At 42.1% G+C, this 23474-nt stretch overlaps 1 protein-coding gene across 3 annotated transcripts; it reads left to right on the top strand.

Annotated features, from left to right (window-relative positions):
- Positions 1-748: 748 nt before the first annotated feature.
- Positions 749-23300, top strand: LOC119484744 (transcription activator BRG1). Of its 3 annotated transcripts, XM_037763810.1 has the most exons (34): positions 749-943; positions 1607-1842; positions 3102-3234; positions 4275-4838; positions 5050-5148; positions 6418-6676; positions 6907-7033; positions 7156-7329; positions 7418-7591; positions 7695-7868; positions 7958-8005; positions 9388-9518; positions 10653-10710; positions 10787-10896; positions 11042-11189; positions 11300-11463; positions 11613-11679; positions 12151-12261; positions 12754-12996; positions 13108-13221; positions 13424-13531; positions 14641-14727; positions 14945-14991; positions 15076-15242; positions 15367-15530; positions 16793-17053; positions 17145-17222; positions 17334-17552; positions 17679-17959; positions 18412-18520; positions 18671-18772; positions 19773-19905; positions 20173-20312; positions 21491-23300. In XM_037763810.1, exons 2-34 carry the CDS (start codon positions 1627-1629, stop codon positions 21524-21526), a joined length of 5046 nt encoding a protein of 1681 aa, XP_037619738.1. In that variant the 5' UTR covers positions 749-943; positions 1607-1626; the 3' UTR covers positions 21527-23300. The 3 variants fall into 3 exon arrangements, with proteins under 3 accessions (XP_037619738.1, XP_037619739.1, XP_037619740.1); XM_037763811.1 differs by lacking the exon at positions 749-943 and having other exon boundaries at positions 1612-1842; positions 17697-17959; XM_037763812.1 differs by lacking the exons at positions 749-943; positions 1607-1842; positions 3102-3234; ... (13 more) ...; positions 11613-11679; positions 12151-12261 and adding an exon at positions 12426-12546.
- Positions 23301-23474: the final 174 nt, after the last annotated feature.

Below are 23474 nucleotides of genomic sequence, written 5' to 3'. Positions count from 1 at the left end.
CCCATATTATAAAAAAGTGAGATTTTCATGATTTTTTATTATAAAGCAGGCTTAAGTTCTATATAAATACTGTGAAAGTATCGAAACACTCAATCCACAGGAAAATACACACAGCCCCTATTCAGAAACTCTGCATTTGAAACAAGCTGTCAGGATTTCTGCCCATTCGTGATGTCACAAATATACAATATTTAGACCCTTGACACAATTTTAAACGTAAACATTCTTAAATGTGTCCCAGTTTATTCCTTGTTGCAGTGTATGTTAATGTCATCAGCTGACAGGAAGAACACATGGACCCAAGCTGTGGCCTAGCAATGCAATTCTGTTGCAATTCCGTCAAAATGCACTAAAACGGAGCGTTTCAGACATAGGGTAAATACAGGTATATTCAGGCTGACAGTATGAGGAAAATAAAGTGTTTTTTTAACATTACAGCATATAAACATGTTCTAGTAGAAACAAAATACAAGTATGAACCTGAAAATGAGCATAATATGGGACCTTTAATTAAAAAATATGTTAAACAGAACAAGAAAATGTTAATGATTTCAGGATTTGAAAAGTTTTTTTTTTACAGGTTTGATTTAAGCATAATGCAGACTCGTATCTTCATATTCTTTATGTTAAAACTAACATTTGAGTATGCTTGTAAAAGACCATTCAGTATATTGAATTTAATGCACAGTGTGAGTATAGAGCCTTGCTGTGGCTGCGCACGCATGCGCGGTGCCGTGCAGCCGTGACTAGACATTCGGTCATAGAGGCGGTGGAGGGGGCGCTCGAGCCGCGTCGCTGAAACAAATCAACGCTTGAAGGCAGATTACAGAAGAGGGTGAGTAGACTAATTGCGTCAACCTGCTGCGCCTTCTTTTACCCCCCCGCAAATATCACCTCGGGAGCGCAGAAATTCACCCGAAGACAACCTGTCCTGTTGATGCGGGTAGGTCAGTTTTGCACAAGCACCAGTCCGCCATTCCCCTTATATTTAACGAGACACCCTTTCGTGCTCTTGTGTGATGAGGGGGGTTTCTCAGTATATTGCATTGGGCTCTTGTGCATAATTTACTGTAATTTGCCCGTGTTCAGTTCAAGTGCAGTGGTAGACCCTGCAGCTGCAGATGCGCGCCAGGGGTGATTTGGTGCAGCGCAGCAGGAGAGTGAGGATCTGAAATTAACCCATTTCTTGCAAAAGATTGTGCACCCACTTCTTCTATGAGAAATGCATAGTTGAAGGCAGATGTGCAGCCTCACTGTCAGGACATTTCCAACAGTTTTGTCTTATAAAAAACACTAAATTACTGCTAATTTAGATAACTAACTTTTTGCATATTGCATTGCCAGACTTATGAGTTTATGTCCTCTCTTTATGTCTTTATGTCCCCATGTCCCCCCCCTCCCGCCCCCCTCGCCCAAAGGCTGAGGACACTAGCTGCTGAACCATAATCATGGCACCTGCACTTTATGATCCATTTATTTGTCTATATTTTGATTTGAATGTTTTAATGTTCTGCTAAACTGTTTTTCGTTGTTTTCCATGACAATGACAATAAAGTCTCTATTCTATTCTCTTCTCTTGTCACTCCCTCTGTGTCATTTCTCTCAGGTCCCTGGAGATCCAGGGCGATGTCGACGCCAGATCCCCCCATGGGAGGAACCCCTCGCCCAGGTCCTTCCCCTGGTCCGGGTCCCTCCCCTGGGGCTATGCTGGGCCCCAGCCCCGGGCCCTCCCCAGGCTCCTCTCACAGCATGATGGGCCCCAGCCCCGGCCCTCCCTCCTCAGGACACTCCCAGCCGGGGCCCTCTGGATACGGCCAGGACAGCATGCACCCTCTGCACAAAGTAAGGACTTACAAACGCCAAACGCCACGCCATGACACGCCCCCATTGTTAACTCCAGTCCTTTAGGAAACAGGTGGTGTGTCAGCAATTTATTTTTAAATCCATATCCCACAAATTTAACATTATTTATGCATATTAAGGAGTTAAAACCTCACATTCACATGATCAGCTACATGGACATTAGTTACACAGAAACACATAAAACTTGATCAACTGTGGACTTACAAGGCAGATTTGCATATTATATACATGACTGCAACTTCCCTTTAAATTGCCATTATGGCTCCACTATATTACAATAGGCACATGCTGACACTGGCACATTATAATACTAATCCATATTTGAGAAAGCAATTATTGTTTTTTAGTAATACCTATAAATAACTGCAGCTGCATATTAATCATACATGAAAATTCATACTCCTTTCCCATATTTTGCACAATCAACTTGATAACGTGTCCAATTGTTATTATCTTACAACGCCTTACATTTTTATTATTTATTTGAATGTGTTTTTTCTAGGGCTCTGAAAGTTAACAGGATAACGCAACGTTTTAAAGCTAGAGTGAAGATACTGGCATCATATGAAACTAGAAAACTTGAGGAATCCATTGGTGTCAACCATGTCATACTAGCTTGTCGCAAAGGAGGTTAAATAACGCTCCAAAGTTACGCTCCTAAATTTTGGAGAGGAAAAACTGGCATGGCCATTTTCAAAGGGGTCCCTTGACCTCTGACCTCAAGATATGTGAATGAAAATGGGTTCTATGGGTACCCACGACTCTCCCCGACTTGCTTCTTTATGATAATCACATGCAGTTTTGGGCAAGTCATAGTTAAGTCAGCACACTGACACACTGACAGCTTGAGTTTGCCACGTTATGATTTGAGCATATTTTTTATGCTGAATGCAGTACCTGTGAGGGTTTCTGGACAATATTTGTCATTGTTTTGTGTTGTTAATTAATTTCCAATAATAAATATATACATACATTTGCATAAAACAAGCATGTTTGCCCACTCCCATGTTGATAAGAGTTTTAAGAACTTGACAAATCTCCCTTTAAGGTACATTTTGAACAGATAAAATATGTGAGATTAATCATGGACAATCATGCGATTAATTGCCATTAAATATTTTAATAAATTGACAGCCCTAGTTTTTTCCCCTAGCAGAAGTATATTATGTTTGCAGCTGAAACTACCTAATAATTTCCCCATAGGATGATGGTTTAATTTTGTTTTATTTCTCCCACAGCCCATGGAGAGCATGCATGAGAAGAGCATGAGTGAGGAGAGCCGCTTCAGTCAGATGAAGGGCCTGTCTATGAGACAAGGCGTGCACAGCGGTATGGGCCCCCCGCCCAGTCCTCTAGACCAACACTCACAAGGTAGGCACGGCACGCTACGTAGACATATCTTAAGCAATTTCATCCTTTCCAGCATTGTGTAAGACAAGTTGTGCTCTTTTAAGCGTGACTTATCTTTGATGGTGTGGTCATGTGGTCTGGTTGGCTCATAGTGTGTGTCTTTGTTGTCGCAAGCCATTTAAAAAACCCTGTGAGTAATTGTTTTCAAACTCTTTAAAGCATTTTTTAATAATATAAAAATACTTGAAATCAGTACAGTGGCTCAATCTAACAAAGGCACTGTCAACAGTCAGGTAGCAGCTTTGTAGCTTGGCCTCAGCATTCAGTCTGCTATAAGGAAGGGAGACAGTCAAGACAGACACAGACGGGCTCAGCACTGTGAATCAGAGTTAAAAACATTATGAAATAACAGTCTGGCGGGATTTGAATAGTGTTAGAGAATGACTCATTAGTTATCTGGCTACGCTGCAGGCTTTTGTTAAAGGAATAGTTACAACATTTTGGGAAATCAGAGTTAGATGAGAAGATTGATACCACTTTCTTGTCTGAGCTTGTCTGAGGTTTTAATGGCAAAGTGAGTGAGAACACATATGAGGAATTTGACTCTCTGATGCTCTCAATGCACATGCACAGAAATAAACATACAAACACAATGACATTTATAAGCAGTAAGGGTGCTTTCACACCTGTACTTCGGTTCGTTTGGTCCGGACCAAAGGGAACATTTTCTTGAACTTGAACAGTATCAGGTCGCCATTGTTAAGGACAGAAGAAATAAATCACCAGCACTCATAGATGAAGGATCTTTCTTTCAAAAAAAACGAACGTGTTTCAGCTATAAGCTATATCTACATATTATCATATATATCATCAGCATCATTGATCACTGATTAACATGTTGTATCTTGTTTGTTTAATATGAACCACAAATACTGAAGTGTAAAAACATCAATTTGTGGTTTTACTGGGATTTATAATGTGATATCTTTCCTTTAGAGACGCCAGGTGAGTGATTGTCTACTGTATGCACCCACCTATCTGACTGTCTATTTGTCTTCCAGGTTACCACTCTCCATTAGGTGGCTCTGACCACTCCAGCCCTGTCCCTTCAAATGGTCCCCCCTCTGGACCTCTGATGCCATCATCCTCTTCCTCCTCCTCCTCCGGCGGTCCCGGCTCTGCCTCTGCTCCTTTAGACGGCCCCAGCGGAGATCAACACACCCTGGGTCCCAATAACCGGCCGGGCCCTCCCGGTAGCTCCGGCCCAGGCCCCAGCCCTGGACCCGGCCTGGGCCCCAGTGTCTCCACCCTTGGCTCTGGCCTTGAATCTGGAGGCCCTCCAGGCCCCGGAGGTCCCGGTGGCCCTGGTGGCCCTACTCCTTTCAACCAGAACCAGCTCCACCAACTCAGAGCCCAGATCATGGCTTATAAGATGCTGGCCCGGGGACAGCCCCTGCCAGACCACCTCCAGATGGCGGTCCAAGGGAAGAGGCCGATGCCTGGGATGCAGCAGCAGCAGCCCATGCCCAGTCTGGCTCCTGGAGTTGGAGTCGGACCAGTAGGTGGACCGGCAGGACCAGTTCAAGGGCCTGGGCCAATGGGCTCAGGCTACAGTCGAGCTCATGGTGAGCATGCATGGGAAATACCTGGAAGCTATATCCCGTGGTCAGATGGGTAATTGATAGAAGACACCTGCACCTGTGTAACATTGAATCTTGATACTGTAGTTAGTTGAAAATGTTCACCAAATTTATCTTCTCAAAATGTATTTTTTATATTTTGTGTTATAAATGTGCCATTCGTCTTAAGAGAATCTGTCCATATTTGTTTCTTTAGGAATGATGGGTCCCAACATGCCTCCTCCAGGCCCATCGGGGCCTCCAGTTGGGATGCAGGGACAAAACCTAAACGGACCTCCCAAGTCCTGGCCTGAAGGTATGTGGTGCTGCTGCTGTAAAACCTTGTGAAACCTGTCAGTTGATATTGGAGGAAGAGGCGCTGAGTGAGAGCTGGTATGTCCATATAAATTACAGTTATGACCCCTTATCCAGGTAAGACAAATAATCAGTTATGATAGGAACAGTATGTTCATATGCCAATATATGAGGCCAATTTTTGTCTTTTTTATTAAAGTCATAATTTAAGATTTTCTTGATAAAAGGTTTACAACCAGTGTTTCTTACCAAAACGCATTGTATGTACTGTAAACTGTATACTGGGTGTGTATATGTCAGTGGCGGCTGCTAACTCAAAAAATGTGGGAGGACAGGAGGAAAACCAACCCCTGGCATCATGTTATTTTACACTAGTTGGCTACTTATCTCTACTTTCTTTCTTTATTAAACAAAATAACATAATTCAGATTCAGTATAACAATAACAAAAAAGCCAGGGGTATATCCCACTAAACAAAAATATTAAAACCTACATATAGGCCTATTTAATAGCCTTTTTCTTAGTCAAATTAAAAAGTGTTTTCACATATTGCTCAACATCCTTCAAGAAAACAACAAAAGAAATGTTAAATTTATATTTATGAATAAAAGATTAAAGGAAAACATCAAATGTATTATAAGAAAATATTGTTTTGGGGGTTTTTAAGAAACCAAACACCACATTTTCCCATAATAATGTCTTTAAAGATATGATCAAATCTTCAAAGGTCTTTGTCTTGTTGTAATTTCTGTATGTAGTGATTGACAGGGTAATATTAATGAATAATTTTGAAGGACACTTCCTTAACCTCATCCACTATCAGGTATTTATGAGGAAGAATCCATATATATATATTTTAAATCCTACATTGTTTACATCCATGTTTGTTTGCTGGCAGTCTTCTTCTTCCCTGTCTTTGTTGGTGCATTGCTATGTTTCTTGGTGCCTTACCGCCACCAATTGTTGATCAATGGAATAGCGTGAAACCAGCTTTATGTACTGTACGTGGTCGCCCGCATGGGTGTGCACAATACAAACAATATGGGGACCCACTCTTAAAAACGTTGCTCCATAGTGCTATCAGTGGTCATACACTCCACAGTTTAACTTTAAACATAGAATGCATAACTTCCTATGTAGCAGAACATTTAAGGTTTCAGTTTCATTATAGGGGAAACACTAAAAACTTTATTTTTTTCATGAAAATAATACATTTTTTATACATTGAATGTAGACCTTTCCTTCATTGCCACACTTCACTTCCCTCTAGGTCCCATGGTGAATGCAGCAGCCCCCTCCAACGCACCCCAGAAGCTGATCCCCCCTCAGCCCACCGGTCGGCCCTCTCCCGCCCCGCCCTCAGTGCCCCCCGCTGCCTCCCCAGTAATGCCTCCACAGACTCAGTCCCCTGGCCAGCCAGCACAGCCTACTCCCATGATGCCTTACCATGCCAAGCAGAACCGCATTACCCCCATTCAGAAACCCTGCGGCCTCGACCCAGTGGAGATACTGCAGGAGAGGGAGTTCAGGTACGCCAGGGGATTCACAGCTTCCCTCATCTCATTTACTTTTTCCGGAGTGGAAAATTACTGAATCTGACGGGTTGAATGGTTACTGTATAAAGCAGTACATTGCTGGAGAGTGTTTCTTGCTAAATTTATTATTTTTTCATGTTCAAAACTTTCAAAAAGTGGTACATGATTACCATGAGCTAAAGCATAAATTATTCATAATAAAATGCAACTTAGTACTCCCTCAGGTTACAGGCCCGTATATCTCATCGTATTGCTGAACTGGAGAACCTGCCGGGCTCCCTGGCTGGTGATTTACGTACCAAAGCTACTATAGAGCTCAAAGCCCTCCGGCTGCTTAACTTCCAGAGACAGGTACTGTATGCACTACATCATCAAGTGTCACATTTTCACCATTAACGTTCACAACATCATCATGCTTTCAGGTGCGGTGGTGTTAATAATGGACCCATGTTTGTATATTTGTCTATCCACAGTTGCGTCAAGAGGTGGTGGTGTGTATGCGTCGCGACACCGCTCTAGAGACTGCCCTCGACGCCAAGGCCTACAAGCGAAGCAAGCGTCAGTCTCTGAGAGAGGCCCGCATCACAGAGAAACTGGAGAAACAGCAGAAGATTGAGCAAGAGCGCAAACGCAGGCAGAAACATCAGGTACAAATACAGTCGTGATGTTACCTTGGATGAGATTAAAAGTGGTATTTTTGATTGACTCCTCTCTTCTTCTGTACTCTGATTTTAGGAGTACCTCAACAGCATCCTCCAGCACGCCAAAGACTTCAAAGAGTACCACCGCTCCATCACGGGCAAAATGCAGAAACTGACCAAAGCAGTGGCCACCTATCATGCCAACACTGAGCGGGAGCAGAAGAAAGAGAATGAGCGCATTGAGAAAGAGAGGATGAGGAGGCTCATGGTGAGAAGAAACCGCACGCACACAGTTACACAAGCATGCACATTACACACTGGGTAGTATACACACCCTCCTACACACACTATATATGTGTCTGTCCTCCCAGGCTGAAGATGAGGAGGGCTACCGTAAACTGATTGACCAGAAGAAGGATAAGCGTCTGGCCTACCTGCTGCAGCAAACTGACGAGTATGTCGCCAACCTCACCGATCTGGTCAGAGCTCACAAAGCGGCGCAGGCCCTCAAAGAGAAAAAGAAGAAGAAGAAGAAAAAGAAGAAGGTATGGAAAACATGATCTCTCTTTGTGATAATTAAGGACTTTGAGCGTTGTATGTGATCTCTGTTGTGATTAGTCTTCTTGTGTTGCAGTTGGAGAACGCTGAGGGTCAGACTCCTGCCATGGGTCCTGATGGGGAGGTGAGCAGATGCAGCAGCTGTAATGATGTCATTACAAACTGTTAATCTTGTATAGATTACTGTATGACTGTATGGTTGTGTCTAAAAATCATTCACCACATTCACTGCAATGCATCGTGAAAAAATAGTGGACAACAATGGTCACTAACCGAGCGCTATATACCATCATGCATTGTGCTGAAAGAAAAATGGCAGACGAACGAGAGGAGAGAGAGCAGCGCGATTGAGACAAATCCATTTGAGTTGTGGCGCGAAAATAATATATTTAATGTGAGCAGAGCAGCATCACAACACAAACGGACACAAAGTACTTTATATTTATTAATTTGGGAAAATACGCTCATTGCCACATTCACAACAGCCATTCTTACCCTTCACAATAAAAGCCCTATATGCTGCATCACTGCCTACCAGGGGGAACTTAAATTCACAAAGAGCATTTCACTAAGAGACAACTCAACAAAATAGCTTACAATATGTATTTATCACAAAAATATATATCAGTATTTATTATGGTTGGTCCACCAGCAGATGTTGATCTTTTAATTGCGCGGCAGCAATGACGTAATTAACGGCGCAGAGAAAATGACACGAGTAGTGTCCGAAAGTGTTTTTTCATTTTGCCGATGAGCTCACTAGTCCTCTACAAAGAACTACCTGGAAAGTGAGTAAGGGTGTAGTGAATGATTTTGGACACAGCCCATATCTTTTCCAGTAAGGAAGAAGTAGTTAAGTCAGTGATTTTGTTATACACTTGCCAGGTTCACAGTGCTGGGAGTCTTTGTTTTGTTGCTTTCTGTGGTCTCCATAGAGACCTCCTTTTGGACAGAGCATAGATCACATTTCACACAAAGCTTCACGGGGTAATGTTTTGCTTTTTAGTGTTGTCATAGCAAAAGAAAAAAAAAAATGCAAACTGTTCTTTGGTTTTGATCAACTAGATTTTCATCGTGCACAAAGCGGCACTAACAAACATCACTATATTCTATATACATATCTCAAAACGATGGATCTATCTGCAACTGGGGACCAAACTTAAAAGGCATTGCCCTTAGCCGACAGCAACCATGTGTGTATATTCAGAAAACAATGAAGTAAATAATATATCACAGGTGACAACAATTGTAATGGCAAACAAAACCCCAAAGAGAATAAACAAAAGTGTAGAAATAATATTCATACAGCATACACTGTACTAAAGTTGGATATTTGCTTGATACTTTGATGTATAATAGGCCAAACAGCAGCAGTGTTATTATAATGTAAACCTAACTTCTATACACAGTCTAACTATCTGACACGTTATTTCAATCAGCCACCATTTAAACCCAGCCCATTGAAACCAGCACAGTCTAAAAGATAACTGGTTTCCTCCCCTGCAGCCTCTGGATGAGACGAGTCAGATGAGTGACCTGCCTGTGAAGGTCATCCATGTCGACAGCGGGAACATCCTGTCCGGAGTGGACGCTCCCAAAGCTGGACAGCTGGAGACCTGGCTGGAGATGAACCCGGGGTGAGACTGACTGTGTGTCTGTGGCTGTAGGTGCATCATTGTCAGTCAGTCTGGATCTAGGCAATGGATGAACAGCCATGAAATTCATGGTCCAGAGAGGACAAATTATAAATCTGGGATCACCCCTTGACCTTGATGGCTTTTCATTCAAACGGCTTGACCCTTAGTTGTAACTTAGTTTGATGCTACATAACAAGGTAAAGATGCTAACTGTATGCCTGTTCCCATGCTAAACATTAGCAACTGTATGAACAACTTTAACTGTATTGTCCCCGAGGGGAAAGGCGTGTTGCAACCAGCTAAAACATAGAACACACAGACGGTTAGGCGTACAGAATAAAGTACATAAACATGATAAAAATACATAAAAAACATGAATACATCAAGTGACAAAAAACCTAGAGTGTGTTTAGCCATCGCCAAAAACATCCTAACTGTATGTTCGTGTTCATGTTAACATGCAAACATTGCGATGCTAACAGGCTTAAACTGTAAATATTACATGCTAGGGCTGCACGATATGAGGAAAATATGCAATATGCGATAACGTTGTTGAATATCGCGATAACAATATTACTTGCGTTAAACAGTGTACACAGTTCTGCTTTTCTGCTGCTAAAATACAACAAATTGCTTGTTGAATCAAAAAAAATGAAAGTAAATTATTTCCAAATTTGTTTTAGTGAACAAATTGAACTGAACACAAAAGGCACCAATATTGTTTATTGCACAAGCTGACATTGAGATGACGGTAAAAATATGATATATTGTGCAGCCCTATTACCTGTCAGGTAGCTGATCCGAACTATCCCTGGAGTACTACTCTAACTGATGAAAGTTGAGTTGTACTGAGGGTAAATCTTTTTGATTTCCTGTGGCACCACCCTCAGGACAAACTATACATATTTTGCAAAGTTTTATTCGGAAAGTCTTTCCCGTTTTCAGATAACAACAATGTTTCCTGGTCTGCTCTGAACGTTATAGCCTCACAGCGTTGCTAGTATGGCTACAAGCTTTTAGTCTTGTCTCCTTAAGCCAGCTTTTAAAAAAAATTTAATTCACTTTAATGCTTGAAATGTTCAGATACAGGGGCTGTTAGTAGATTTAATTTGAGTATGCATGTATTTTGTCCAGTTACGAGGTGGCTCCTCGCTCAGACAGTGAAGACAGCGAGGAGGAGGAAGAGGAGGAGGTGGGTTTGTTTTAAAAGACATGTTTGAAGCTAGTTTCATATTCACTGCTCCGATCACTGACGAGCTGTCTGGCAGGAGGAAGAGGAGGAGCCTCAACCATCGGCTACTCAGGTGGAGGAAAAGAAGAAGATCCCAGACCCTGACTGCGAAGACGTGTCAGAGGTGGACGTCCGACACATCATCGAGTCAGTACATATGCAGCGCTACACTTGAATGCATTTTTTTGTACTATTTATGTTCTCAGGGCCACCAAAACAAAATGTGCTCAAAAAGTATTTACAAAAGGTGTCCACCAAATGCCATGTTTGAATAAAACTGTTTCCTCTGCAGAAATGCTAAACAGGATGTGGATGACGAGTATATCGGTGCAGCGTTCGCCCGAGGCCTCCAGTCTTACTATTCTGTTGCTCACGCTGTCACAGAGAGGGTGGACAAACAGTCCACTTTGTTAATAAATGGACAACTCAAACAGTATCAGGTGAACAAGCACAATCACATCAATTACATGATATTCTTTGCCATAGAGAAAGATATTTTTTTTAATTTTATGACTTGACAAAGGAGGTAAACGCTTTCCTTGTGTGTCAGGTTAAAGGTCTGGAGTGGCTGGTTTCCCTCTACAACAATAACCTGAATGGCATCCTGGCGGATGAGATGGGTCTGGGAAAAACCATCCAGACTATCGCCCTCATCACGTACCTCATGGAGCACAAACGGCTCAACGGTCCCTACCTCATCATTGTACCCCTCTCGTCAGCATAACCTCTATATTTGCAAACATATCTTGTATGTTTTGTTCTTATTCATCAGGGAAGTTATTTACACAAATGCTACAAATAACGAATTTTGTATTATTCAGGATAAATTATTGAATGATAACAGAGCTGTTTCTCATTGGCAGAACTCTTTCTAACTGGGTGTATGAGTTTGACAAGTGGGGGCCGTCAGTCGTGAAAGTGTCCTACAAGGTGGGTGTTTGCGGCCAGAATGTGTTTCTGTGTGTTACATTTAGAGGGATCTATTGGCAGAAATGGAATACGATATTAAGTATGTTTTCTTTAGTATATAATCACCTGAAAATATGAATCGTTGTGTTTTTGTTAGCTTAGAATGAGCTTTTTATATCTACATAGGGAACGGGTACTCTTCGCGGAGTTGGCCATGTTTCAGCAGTAGCCCAGAATGGACAAACCAAACACTGTTAACTCCTGCTTCACCACTCATTTCCCATGTTCAAACACATCAAAAATGGCTCTAGATGGGGCCATTCACGTTTTCAGCCACCGCTAGATACCACCAGATCCTATACATTGCTCCTTTAATTCTATTGTAGCTTTTGCTTTTATTGTAAAATATGTGACCTGCTGAAGTCGATCTATTGAAGGAGATGATGATTTTTTTTTTTTTATATTTGTAATTATACATTTTTCGTCTTTCAGGGGTCTCCTGCTGCCAGAAGAGCCTTCATCCCCCAACTGCGCAGTGGCAAGTTTAACGTATTACTCACCACGTACGAGTACATCATCAAGGATAAACAAGTACTGGCTAAGGTGAGATGGGATGTACAAACAAACACAAGCAGAAGGACACGCACAAACACCCAGGCAGTCATTTTCGATGTGTTTTTGTTTGTCGTCTCCCACTCCCTAAATCCCCAAAGTCTAAAAGTATTGTATCTTGGCCAATCTGACCGCCCCCTCTGCTGCGTGTCAGTGCTTTCTCCTATAGGTGCTGCCACACTGACACCGCCTGTATACCGCGTCTCCCACTGTCCTCTGTGGCCGTCATGCTGCTATGCACTCATGTAGTCATATAGGCTTCCTGACTGCTCAAAGGTGGGTGTCATAGTTCAGGAAAGAGTTTCCCCATGTGGTGGCTCAAGGCTTCTGCTTGGGACTGAGCCATCATGGGTCATGAGGACAGACTGGACAAAGAGATCTTCCTCATGAGCACTTTTTGGTTTGGATGCAGTGATGCAGTATAGTAGCAGCTTTATCCAAATGCATTCCTCTCCTCCCTCTCCCTTACCTCAACGCCACCAGATTCGTTGGAAGTACATGATCGTGGACGAGGGCCACCGTATGAAGAACCACCACTGTAAGCTGACCCAGGTCCTGAACACCCACTACCTGGCCCCGCGGCGAGTCCTGCTGACAGGGACGCCGCTGCAGAACAAACTACCCGAGCTCTGGGCGCTGCTAAACTTCCTCCTGCCCACCATCTTCAAGAGCTGCATCACCTTCGAGCAGTGGTTCAACGCCCCTTTCGCCATGACCGGAGAGAAGGTGGAGATAAGGGCTCAGTTATAGTCACGTCACGTTCCTTTTAAAAAAAGTGTTGAATCAGGCAGGAGGTACACTCTTTCTTGCCAAATGTCTGCTTCTTTTACTCTCCAGGTGGACCTGAATGAAGAGGAGACCATCTTGATTATCCGTCGTCTCCACAAAGTACTTCGCCCCTTCCTGTTACGCAGGTTAAAGAAGGAAGTGGAGGCACAGCTTCCAGAGAAGGCATGTTTCACCTATTTCAGCACACAGACAAGCACATATTAGTCCAGATCATCTCCTAATAGATGGGAAACAAATCCTCTAGTGTTCTCTAGTATTTTTTTATACTATATTATTTGCAATGCTGGTAAATGTAAAGGTAGATATACCTGTCTTTCTGTCCACTTCTTTCATTAATTCCATCTGTCTCTCTCGTCTCTTTCAGGTGGAGTACGTGATCAAGTGTGACATGTCGTCTCTTCAGAGGGTGCTGTACAGACACATGCAGGCCAAGGGGGTCCTGCTCACTGATGGATCAGAGAAGGACAAGAAGGTGAGGACATTTAAACACTTTAACTCTGTGGGTATTTGGTTTGGACATCATTATAACCAAACAACACCAAACTATAATTGTCTATGTCTGTTTTATGTTTTAGAAAGTATATGCCTCATTTGGTCTCTTTTCTTTCCAGAGTAAAACATTTTTTCAATTCTGGTAATGATAGTTGGGCAACATGATAGTTTTTATAAATAATAGCCTAGATAATATGTGGCACTAGATGATTTATATGACAACAGGTGACAGATCTAGAACATATACTGTGATTGGTTGTTTGGCTTTCAATCTTTCACTCTCAGAAAAGACTTGAATTGCTTATTTGACATTCATAAAGAACTTTAAAGAAAAGTTTAGAGTATGCTGAAGTTATATTTTCATTCTTAAGGGCTTTACACACCGGGGGGGTGTGATGAATAAATTACATGAAAATGCAAAATACTCGGCTGTGAATATTATACAGTATGTCCAGGGCTTTTATTGTGAAAGGTAAGAACAGAAAGAGTGGATCTGGTCTTCGCTGTCTTTGTCAAGGTTGAAAGGAGTAATAAAGTTTGCCATCTTGGTTCAGACTACGGTCGTGTCTAGGAGGTAACCCACAGGTTGCGAAAACTTGCAAAAACTCGTGCAAGGCACAAGGACCTATCCTAACCTTAACCATTTGAGGTCAATGCCTAACCTTAACCAGAGTTTTTCAAACTTCTAGACACAATCTCGAACTACAGAGCCTCCTTGTAGTTTTATAAATACAAGCGCAACTCAACCTGTTCTGCACAACGTGATTGGTTGATGCCTGTGATTGTGGTGCGAAAGCTCAGAAAATTGACCTTGTTCTGTATGAAAAGTATTCATGACAAAAACTTCAGTTAAAAAAATGTATTGACGTGCGAATTAATCGCACAAAAAAAAAAAATGCCCCCCAGTGTGTTGAGGCCTTTAGGGTTACTGTAGGTCCTTGGGTCTCACATTTATATACTTATTGGTTTAACTGAAGCCTAGAGAGAGAATGGTTGACTGTCCTTGGTCGACCCTTTTTGAATGAATGTTGAATGAAAGAATAAAATTGTGATTACAAGCTGTACGTTTTGTCTCGCTGTGTTTACCAGGGTAAAGGAGGTACAAAGACGCTGATGAACACCATCATGCAGCTGAGGAAGATCTGTAACCACCCTTACATGTTCCAGCAAATAGAGGTACTATTGAGGAGAGTTATGCAAAAACATTTTGTCTCCAGTTATTTGTTTCACTGTGTAGATTTGTCAGGATGTATGTGAGTGTGTGCGTGAATGATCTTTTTGACTTTTTGGCGATACTGCAGGAAGTTTTACAACACGAGCTTCAAAATAAAGGCACATGTTTTGTCTTGGCATGTGACTGAATTACAGGGTACATTTTTGATTGCTTTTGCAGGAATCTTTCTCTGAACATTTAGGATTCACTGGTGGGATAGTCCAGGGGTAAGTGCTAATTCAACTTTAGGTCAAGATCACACACATTCAAACTGTAACCCGTTGTAACCCAGTCCATTTTCTTTACGTAAGTGCTGACCTGTATCGGGCATCAGGAAAGTTTGAGGTGTTGGATCGAATCCTGCCGAAGCTGAGAGCCACCAACCACAAGGTGCTGCTCTTCTGTCAGATGACCACACTCATGACCATCATGGAGGACTACTTTGCCTATCGCAGCTTCAAGTATCTGCGTCTGGATGGTGAGACAGTTTAAATGTAGAAGTGTTTGTGAATTTGTCCAAAACCTTCCTGTTTTGCTTGCTGTGTTTTTTCCTTTATTTTCCGCAATGTGCTTTCTCTTATCCCACCTCCTTTACATCTCAGGCACTACGAAAGCTGAGGATCGAGGCATGTTACTGAAGACATTCAATGAACCGGGGTCAGATTTCTTTATCTTCCTCCTGAGCACCAGAGCTGGAGGCCTCGGCCTCAACTTGCAGTCTGCCGACACTGTGGTTATTTTTGACTCGGACTGGAACCCACATCAGGTGTGATGCACGTTTATTTTAATTGACAAAAGACACCAATTAATTAAAAAAATCAAGCTGATATCAACTTTGAGTTGCTTTAAGATGTGTCTGCAGGACACTTACCATGCACATAATGACAGACATGAACACAGCAGCACAGATACCTCAGATTCAGAATCCAGAATTTAGGACAAGACAATAAATGGTTGCTAGTAGTCAGTTTGTTTGAGTTTCTAGATTATGATTTATTCAACAAGCTCCATGCTTTCTTGCAATGTATTTAAAAGAAAAACATAATTAAAAAAAATTCCAAACCAATACTGTAGAAGCCGGGAAATGTAAGAGAGTACCCAGCTATCAGTAGATATGCTGGACGGTGGTTCACCATCGGCTGTTTGAAGGCAGATTGTCAGTCTTTAAAGGTTTCGGTCGGCCCTTTGTTGCTCATAATGCGATTAAAACATCAGGATTTATCATAGATTTGAAAAAGTAAAATTGATTTCATGGAGCAGAGGCTTGTGGCCTGTGTTTTGTTGTTGGAGCTGATAACAGCACAACCCAGAAAAGAGTTTAGCAGTCTATACTACTGAAAACTGAAATAGATTTGTTGAAAAGTTTAAAGTTTTTTAGATTAAACCTTTTATTTAAATGGCATTTGATGACTGTATTTTCTAGGGCTGCCCCGTCGTTGTCGTCTTTGTATTAGTTGACTAAGATTTCTTTAATTGATTTGTCATTTTTATGCTTTTTACATGCTGAATGATTTATTATGCCTCCATGCCGGCGACAGCCGTTGCCGGACGTACATTCGTCCGTCTGTACATTCGTCCGTCTGTAAACTGCAACTTGACTGGTTGGCGGAGGCATACAACCGGGAGGTGGTATTTGTAGTTTCTAAGAAACTTGTGAGCACATCTCTGGTAAACACAAGATTTAAAGTGGTTCTTTTTTCGTGATTCTTTGTGGAGAAACTCAGTTTCACAGATCTGTCAATTAAATGACTCATTGATTAGTCGATAAAATCGTATAAGTTAGTTGACTAACATTTCTTTGGTCAAGCCCTAGTATTTTCAACAAGTTGGGCAGATTTCTTGTCAAAAGAAGTGAAATCCTTTCGTAACACTACAGCGTTATATGTGGGTTTACAAGTGAGGTTCCACCTCAGTAATGGCGGCTTGTTGACTTCTGCCCACTCGTCTATAACCAATAGAAAATCAACTGTTGTTCTGCAGACACAGAGTAACATTTGAACTACACTGACTCTCTTTTTCCTCCTCCAGGACCTGCAGGCTCAGGACCGAGCCCACCGTATCGGTCAGCAGAACGAGGTGCGCGTGCTGCGTCTTTGCACGGTCAACAGTGTTGAAGAGAAAATCCTGGCTGCTGCCAAGTACAAACTGAACGTGGACCAAAAGGTTATTCAGGCTGGCATGTTTGACCAGAAGTCTTCCAGCAACGAGCGCAGGGCCTTCCTTCAGGCCATCCTCGAACACGAGGAGCAAGACGAGGTCTGGGGGCAGGAAGTGTGTGTTCGCATTAATGTGTGTGCGTGCGTGCACCGGAAACACATCATTTAAAAGCATTTAGAGCTTGCTTATGCTCTGCTCGCCAATGTGTGCCTGCTGTGTTCAGGAGGAGGATGAGGTGCCAGATGACGAGACGGTCAACCAGATGATTGCCAGGAGTGAGGAGGAGTTCGACCAGTTTATGGTCAGTGTTTGGAGATAAATTACAGCTCATACGAGTCTTCACCTACAGCCTTAAAATCCTCTCCCTACATATTTGTTTTATTGCCCTTTTTTCTTCCTCTCCTTCCTTCAGCGTATGGACCTAGACCGGCGTCGTGAGGACGCCCGTAACCCGCGGCGAAAACCTCGTCTGATGGAGGAGGACGAGCTGCCCACTTGGATCATGAAGGACGACGCTGAGGTTGAACGACTGACCTGCGAGGAGGAGGAGGAGAAACTGTTTGGACGAGGTTCTCGGCAGCGGAAGGAGGTGGACTACAGCGACTCACTGACGGAGAAGCAGTGGCTCAAGGTTATTAGCCTCATGGGGAAAGGGCAGGGCTGTCAAATTCAAATTTAAACACAAAATACAACTTCTTTGCTCTCTGGAGTAAAGTTTTGATTCCTGTTTTTTTTGTTTTCTATTTTGGTCTCACAGTCTATGTTTCCCGTTCAGGCGATAGAGGAGGGAACACTGGAGGAGATGGAGGAGGAGGTACGCCACAAAAAGACGACCCGCAAGAGGAAGCGGGACCGCGACCTGGATCTCCCTGGTCCCTCCTCTTCCTTAGGGGGACGAGGACGAGGGGACAAAGATGAAGACGGGAAGAGGCAGAGGAAGAGGGGACGACCACCCGCTGAGAAACTCTCCCCCAACCCCCCTCCCCTCACAAAGAAGATGAAGAAGATCGTGGACGCCGTCATCAAGTATAAAGACAGGTAGCTCACATTTTCTGGTGCTTTTTAACTGATATTAAAGACAGATTTTTACTGACCTTTTAACTAATTTTTTTTGTTTCAAGCCAACTTAAGGTCAAAAGAGAAGTGTTGTTGCACTTCCTTGAACAATTATAGAAACTGAGAAAAGTCACCAAACAGTTTTCACAACTGCTTGCGCACATTTCCTGAGAACATTTTCCATAAACCAAACACTTGTTCTGCTCTCTCCAAAACCTCAGAGTTTGACACAATCCTCACCAAATTGGACATTTAAGATTATATCATCACAGGTATAAATTATAACATTAGATGTCACACAAATGGCATCAAACACACAGACACTACTTTATATGAACAAAGATAAATTTGATGTGATTAATTCAATCACTCGTGAGGAGCTTTCAGGTGTTGATGAGTGTTTTGTCTCATCCTGATGATGTAATTTCCTGCAGTGCCAGTGGGCGTCTGCTGAGCGAGGTGTTCATCCAGCTGCCATCTCGAAAAGAGCTACCAGAGTACTACGAACTGATCCGCAAGCCCGTGGACTTCAGGAAGATCAAGGTTAGATCAGAAAAAAATATTCTCTCGGGGTAAGTTGGTCATTGCAGCAGCAAAGGATCCCATACAACAAGAAAATGTATAGATTAACAGTTACGCATCACACTTTACTTTCTCTTATATACAAAGTGATGCACTGTATCTTCGGTGTAGGAGAGGATTCGAGGTCATCGCTACCGCAGTCTGGGTGACCTGGAGAGAGACGTCATGCTGCTGTTCCAAAACGCTCAGACCTTCAACCTGGAGGGATCACTGGTGAGACCTACTGTGTGCAGTCTTCACTCATGGACGCAGCAAAAACACATACTGTCCTCGTCTCTACTGTGTACTGTTCAGTTAGAGAAGTGTGTACACCTCTCACTTGGTGTATGCCTAATTTTGTCTTCCTTTCGTATCTCAGCCACTACTTGTCCTATACTGTATTTAGGAAACTTGGACGGCTGGTGCACCATAATTAAATTCCAAAAGTTTGATTATGAAAATGTGCTGTATTCTTTTGTTATTTATCCTCTGATTGCCTTGATCACAAAGCTTTAAAGGAATAATGTGAACATTTCAGGGGATCTATTGTCAGAAATGGAATATAATATTTATAACTATGTTTTCATTAGTGTATAATCACCTGAAACTAAGAATCGCTGTGTTTTCGTAACTTTAGAATGAACCCTTCATATCTACATAGCGAGCGGGTCCTCTTCACGGAGTCTGCCATGTTTCTACAGTGGCACTGGCACTAGCCTTTCACATTTTTACGTTACCTGAAGGCCTCCGTAGTTCTCCGACACGCTTGTGAAACTGCGGTAACGTGAGCTGCAGAGTGACGAACCGTGATATCGCCAGCTGCCGTCTGACTTCCGTTGCTATGTTATTATGGTAAGGTTGGCCTCTGAGCGAGGCGAACAGCGTTACCACAGTTTTGCACTCTTCAGCTTACGTTACCGCAGTCTTAGAAAGGGAGGAGTGAGCAGAGGGGCACTCAGTTGGTTGCAATCTGCAGCCACACCTCTAGATGTCGTCAAATCATACACACTGTACCTTTAAATAAAGGTCAGTAATAAAGCTATAACTGCTACGTCACTGGAGAAATTATGCATCTTGTTGCTGATTGGCCCGGCCCAGCAGACGCCTTTATCATGCATGGCAGACGACTTTTTTGTGATTGTGAATTGTGGACTAAAAGGGTCGTGTTACCTGTATGTGCATGATGCTGATAATAAACAGTTGTTTTCTACCACGTTTTTCACCATGTGAGCAGATCTATGAGGACTCCATCGTCCTCCAGTCAGTGTTTACCAGTTTGAGGCAGAAGATCGAGAAGGAGGAGGAAAGTGAGGGGGAGGACAGTGAGGAAGAGGAAGAAGAGCTGGAGGAAGGATCGGAGTCTGAATGTAAGCATGTCCGTGTGAAGAGGGCAGCAGAGGACTGTTTTAGTTTGTTTGTTGTTTGTATAATGTAAGTTATCTTTTAGTAAATTTGTGTTTTACTGTCATTGTTTGTGATGTTCTTTTTCTCGCTGACCATTTTTCATATGAGACAGACACTTTAGTTTCCCTTCAGTTACATTGTTTTGATGACATTAAAATGCCTTTTCACGCTTTAGATTAATCTTAGTTTTATTTATACCATAAACATGTTATGTGTGTGTTTGTCTCCAGCTCGCTCAGTGAAAGTGAAGATCCGTCTGGGAAGGAAGGATAAAGGTGGAGATCGGGGGAAGGGACGCAGCAGACGAACCGGACGCACCAGAGCCAAACCTGTTGTTAGTGACGACGACTCTGAGGATGAGCAGGAAGAGGTAACTCACTGAGTGTGTGTGTCTTTACGGGAACCAGTTTGAGTTTTAAAGGATACTTTCTTTTTTTACAACCTGGGTACTACTGCCATAGTTTTGTCCAGTATATGTCTAACATTCAAACTGCTTTTTGACAAGTTCAACCTCAACACAGCTATAAAAAGCTGCTATTTTGAGTCTAAATTGCTGCTTGATTATGGCAAAAATCATAATCACGATTATTTTGGTCAATATTGAGATCACGATGATTTAACACAATTACTCGTTGACTCTGGAAACATCATACATTTAGAAAGAAAAGTTTGTACGTTTTAAAGTTAGATGCATCAATCTGGTGCACCTTGAGAGCAAACTCTATGATCTATAATCAAGATCTATGAAGAGCCTACACTAGATCTTGTGCTCTTGTGAACAATTTTGGGCTCTTTACAACAATTTAATAATAAATTGGTTGTATATATATGTAAATGTGATGACAGCAAAAAAGTCACACCCGCAAAGCATAGTAAATGAGATGGGGTCCGTGTTTCAAGATTGGTCGGTAGGGTTGCCGACATCGCCTCAGACCCCTGACGGCGAGGTCCGGGCAAGGAGTGCTATTTTGAAGCTGTCCTAGAGCCGGAGGTAATGTGCCGGCGAGGGCCAGCCAGCACCAGGGAGAGGTCCCACGTGGGGATCCTCCCACACCTAATGGCTGTACCTGACCTGCCGAGTAGGGCGACAGCGCACTGCTGTGAAGTCGATTCTCAATTATCTTGTTTTCATAATCACTGGAAGCCAAAATCATATTTGAAAATAAAATTGTATTTCTTGCCCAGCACTAGTCCAAACAAAGGTGAACTACCTACATAGTCATGTGCACTGTTGTTTTGTTTACAGTGATATATTATTCCTTCAGAGAGTGAGAATATTTTTAAAAATGAGTATTAGAGTAGGGAATGAATGATGGATCTGCGCAGGTGAAGACTTCTTTTCCGTTCTCGGCTCAGTCATGATGTTTCTACCTGCTTGATCTCAGCAGACAGCTGACATCATACAGCAGCAGCAGCTCAAACCTGCAAAATATCAGATGGTCATCAAATGATCAAAGTCTTATCAGGTTTATTTTTCTTTTAGATGGGGCTTCAGGTTAAAAAAATATTATAGACGTTTTCTAGTTTTCTCTTCTATCTCTCCTCCAGGAGCGTTCGCCCAGTGCCACTGACGAGGAGTCCTGAACTGTTCTGTAATGTCGGAGAGAACGGGGCATAAAGGGATATTCCACCAACGCGAGCGCTGCATTTACAGTAAATAAAACATGCCTCTGTCAACTCTATCCACCCTCAATCAAATGTCAAAGGACTCAAATAGCAGGAGACGTTTGCAATACCGTCATATCATAAAACACACACATTAATTGGACTATGCACATCGCTGCATTAAACTTATTTCTGTTTCTCTGCTGAGGCTCAGTCTGAAAATGTATCTCAACAGCTTTTTATCTTTGTGTGCATTTTCAGGAGAGTTGTTGATCAGTTCTAATGAATGTTGTCAGTGTACAGGTGTTAAAACACTACAGAGAGTCAGCTTGACTTAGAAAATATACTGCAAATACCCTGAAGCCATTTATAATTTCACATTTCTGAATGGCAACAATTACAACAGTAACATTTTCTTTTAAATCCCCCTATTTACCATTTATAAGCAGTATATAAACATTTAAAACAAGGTTGATAACCTACTATAATGTAGTTCTACGCAGCTTTGTGTTTATTAATGTACAGTAATTGTAATTCTCCTATGAAGACATATTTTATATTGTTGTTTTACTATGTTGTAGTTCATAATCTGTTTATAAACCAGCCTCCACTTATGGGTGACCACAGGAGGAGTTATAGCTGTTGACAAATACATTAATAAATGCTTATATCTGCCTTATTGTAGTGTGTTATAAACCACTTATTAAGTGTTTATATACTGCTTATAAATGCTAAATAGGGGGACTAAAAGTGTTGTCATTACAACTAACCCAATCAGTCTTTAAGAGGAATAAAGGTTCAGTTAGATAAACTCTGACATAACAAGACATTTTATTTCCTATGACGTCTATATTTATCCAGATTTTCTAATTGTTTTGGACTAAATCGTGATCAACATGAGTCCTTAGCTAACCTGAGGGGTTAGAACTGGCAGGAACCAGTATAGTGAAGTAAACAACATTGAATGTAAACAGAAAATGTTTTCAGACAGAGCTACTACCTTACCTTACCTGGACATATTACAAACCTGATGTTTCACCTCTGCTTCGCTGTGGCGATGTGTGTTGTAACGACAGTCAGCCACTGCGGAGCCACTGTGATTACCGAAGTGTGTGCACATCACATTTTTGTGACCGGTGCTCACTGTATGAGTTGTGAATCCAGCCCGTTGTGGGTGCAGGGTGTTTCCAGACTTCTCAGAAGCTCTTTCGCCACAGCTGACTGAGGTTTAATGGAGTTGAGTCCAGGTCACTGTATATAAAGTACAGTATAAAAACAACCTTGCTGCTGTTACACTTCCAATATAAGCACTTATAACTGTTGATTGTAGACTTAAAGAATCATGAGGTCGTAATTCATCAATGAGTACTGTATTTTTATTTGCTTCTCCTTCAGTTGTAGTGTGGTGGTTTTAGGATTTCTGATCTGTTCGATGTACTTTTGGCACTTTTTATGTTTTTGTTTTTAAGACAAAGGACCAGAGGGACGGCGGCTCCTCTCTGCTTGTGAATGCCTCATGGCTGCACGGTGTTGGATATACTGCTGTATAGAGTATTTTTTAGAGTATAATGTCAATGCACGTGTGTACAGCTCGCAAGTTCAGTACTGTACTTTTTTTCATTATGGTAGAGTGAACAACATAAAACCAAAGCATCAACGTTTTCTCCACTGAATTATTGGGATCTGTCTGTGTTGTGTTGTGGTCATCGTCGCTGGAACTCAAAACGTAACAATAAATCACAGTAAAAGCGAATGTTGTCGTTTGTGTCATGTAGCGCTGAAATAATTGAGACGACAGAAAATTAATCCGCAGCTATTTTGATGGTTTGAGTCACTTTTTTAAGCAAAAATGCCAAACATTTGCTGGTTCTAGCATCCATAATATGCTAATTTGCTGTCTTGAATGACAGTAAACTGAATATCTTTG

Source organism: Sebastes umbrosus, chromosome 3 (assembly GCF_015220745.1).
Source record: "Sebastes umbrosus isolate fSebUmb1 chromosome 3, fSebUmb1.pri, whole genome shotgun sequence".
Classification (NCBI taxonomy): domain Eukaryota; kingdom Metazoa; phylum Chordata; class Actinopteri; order Perciformes; family Sebastidae; genus Sebastes; species Sebastes umbrosus.
This window is presented reverse-complemented; position numbering and strand designations above follow the sequence as displayed.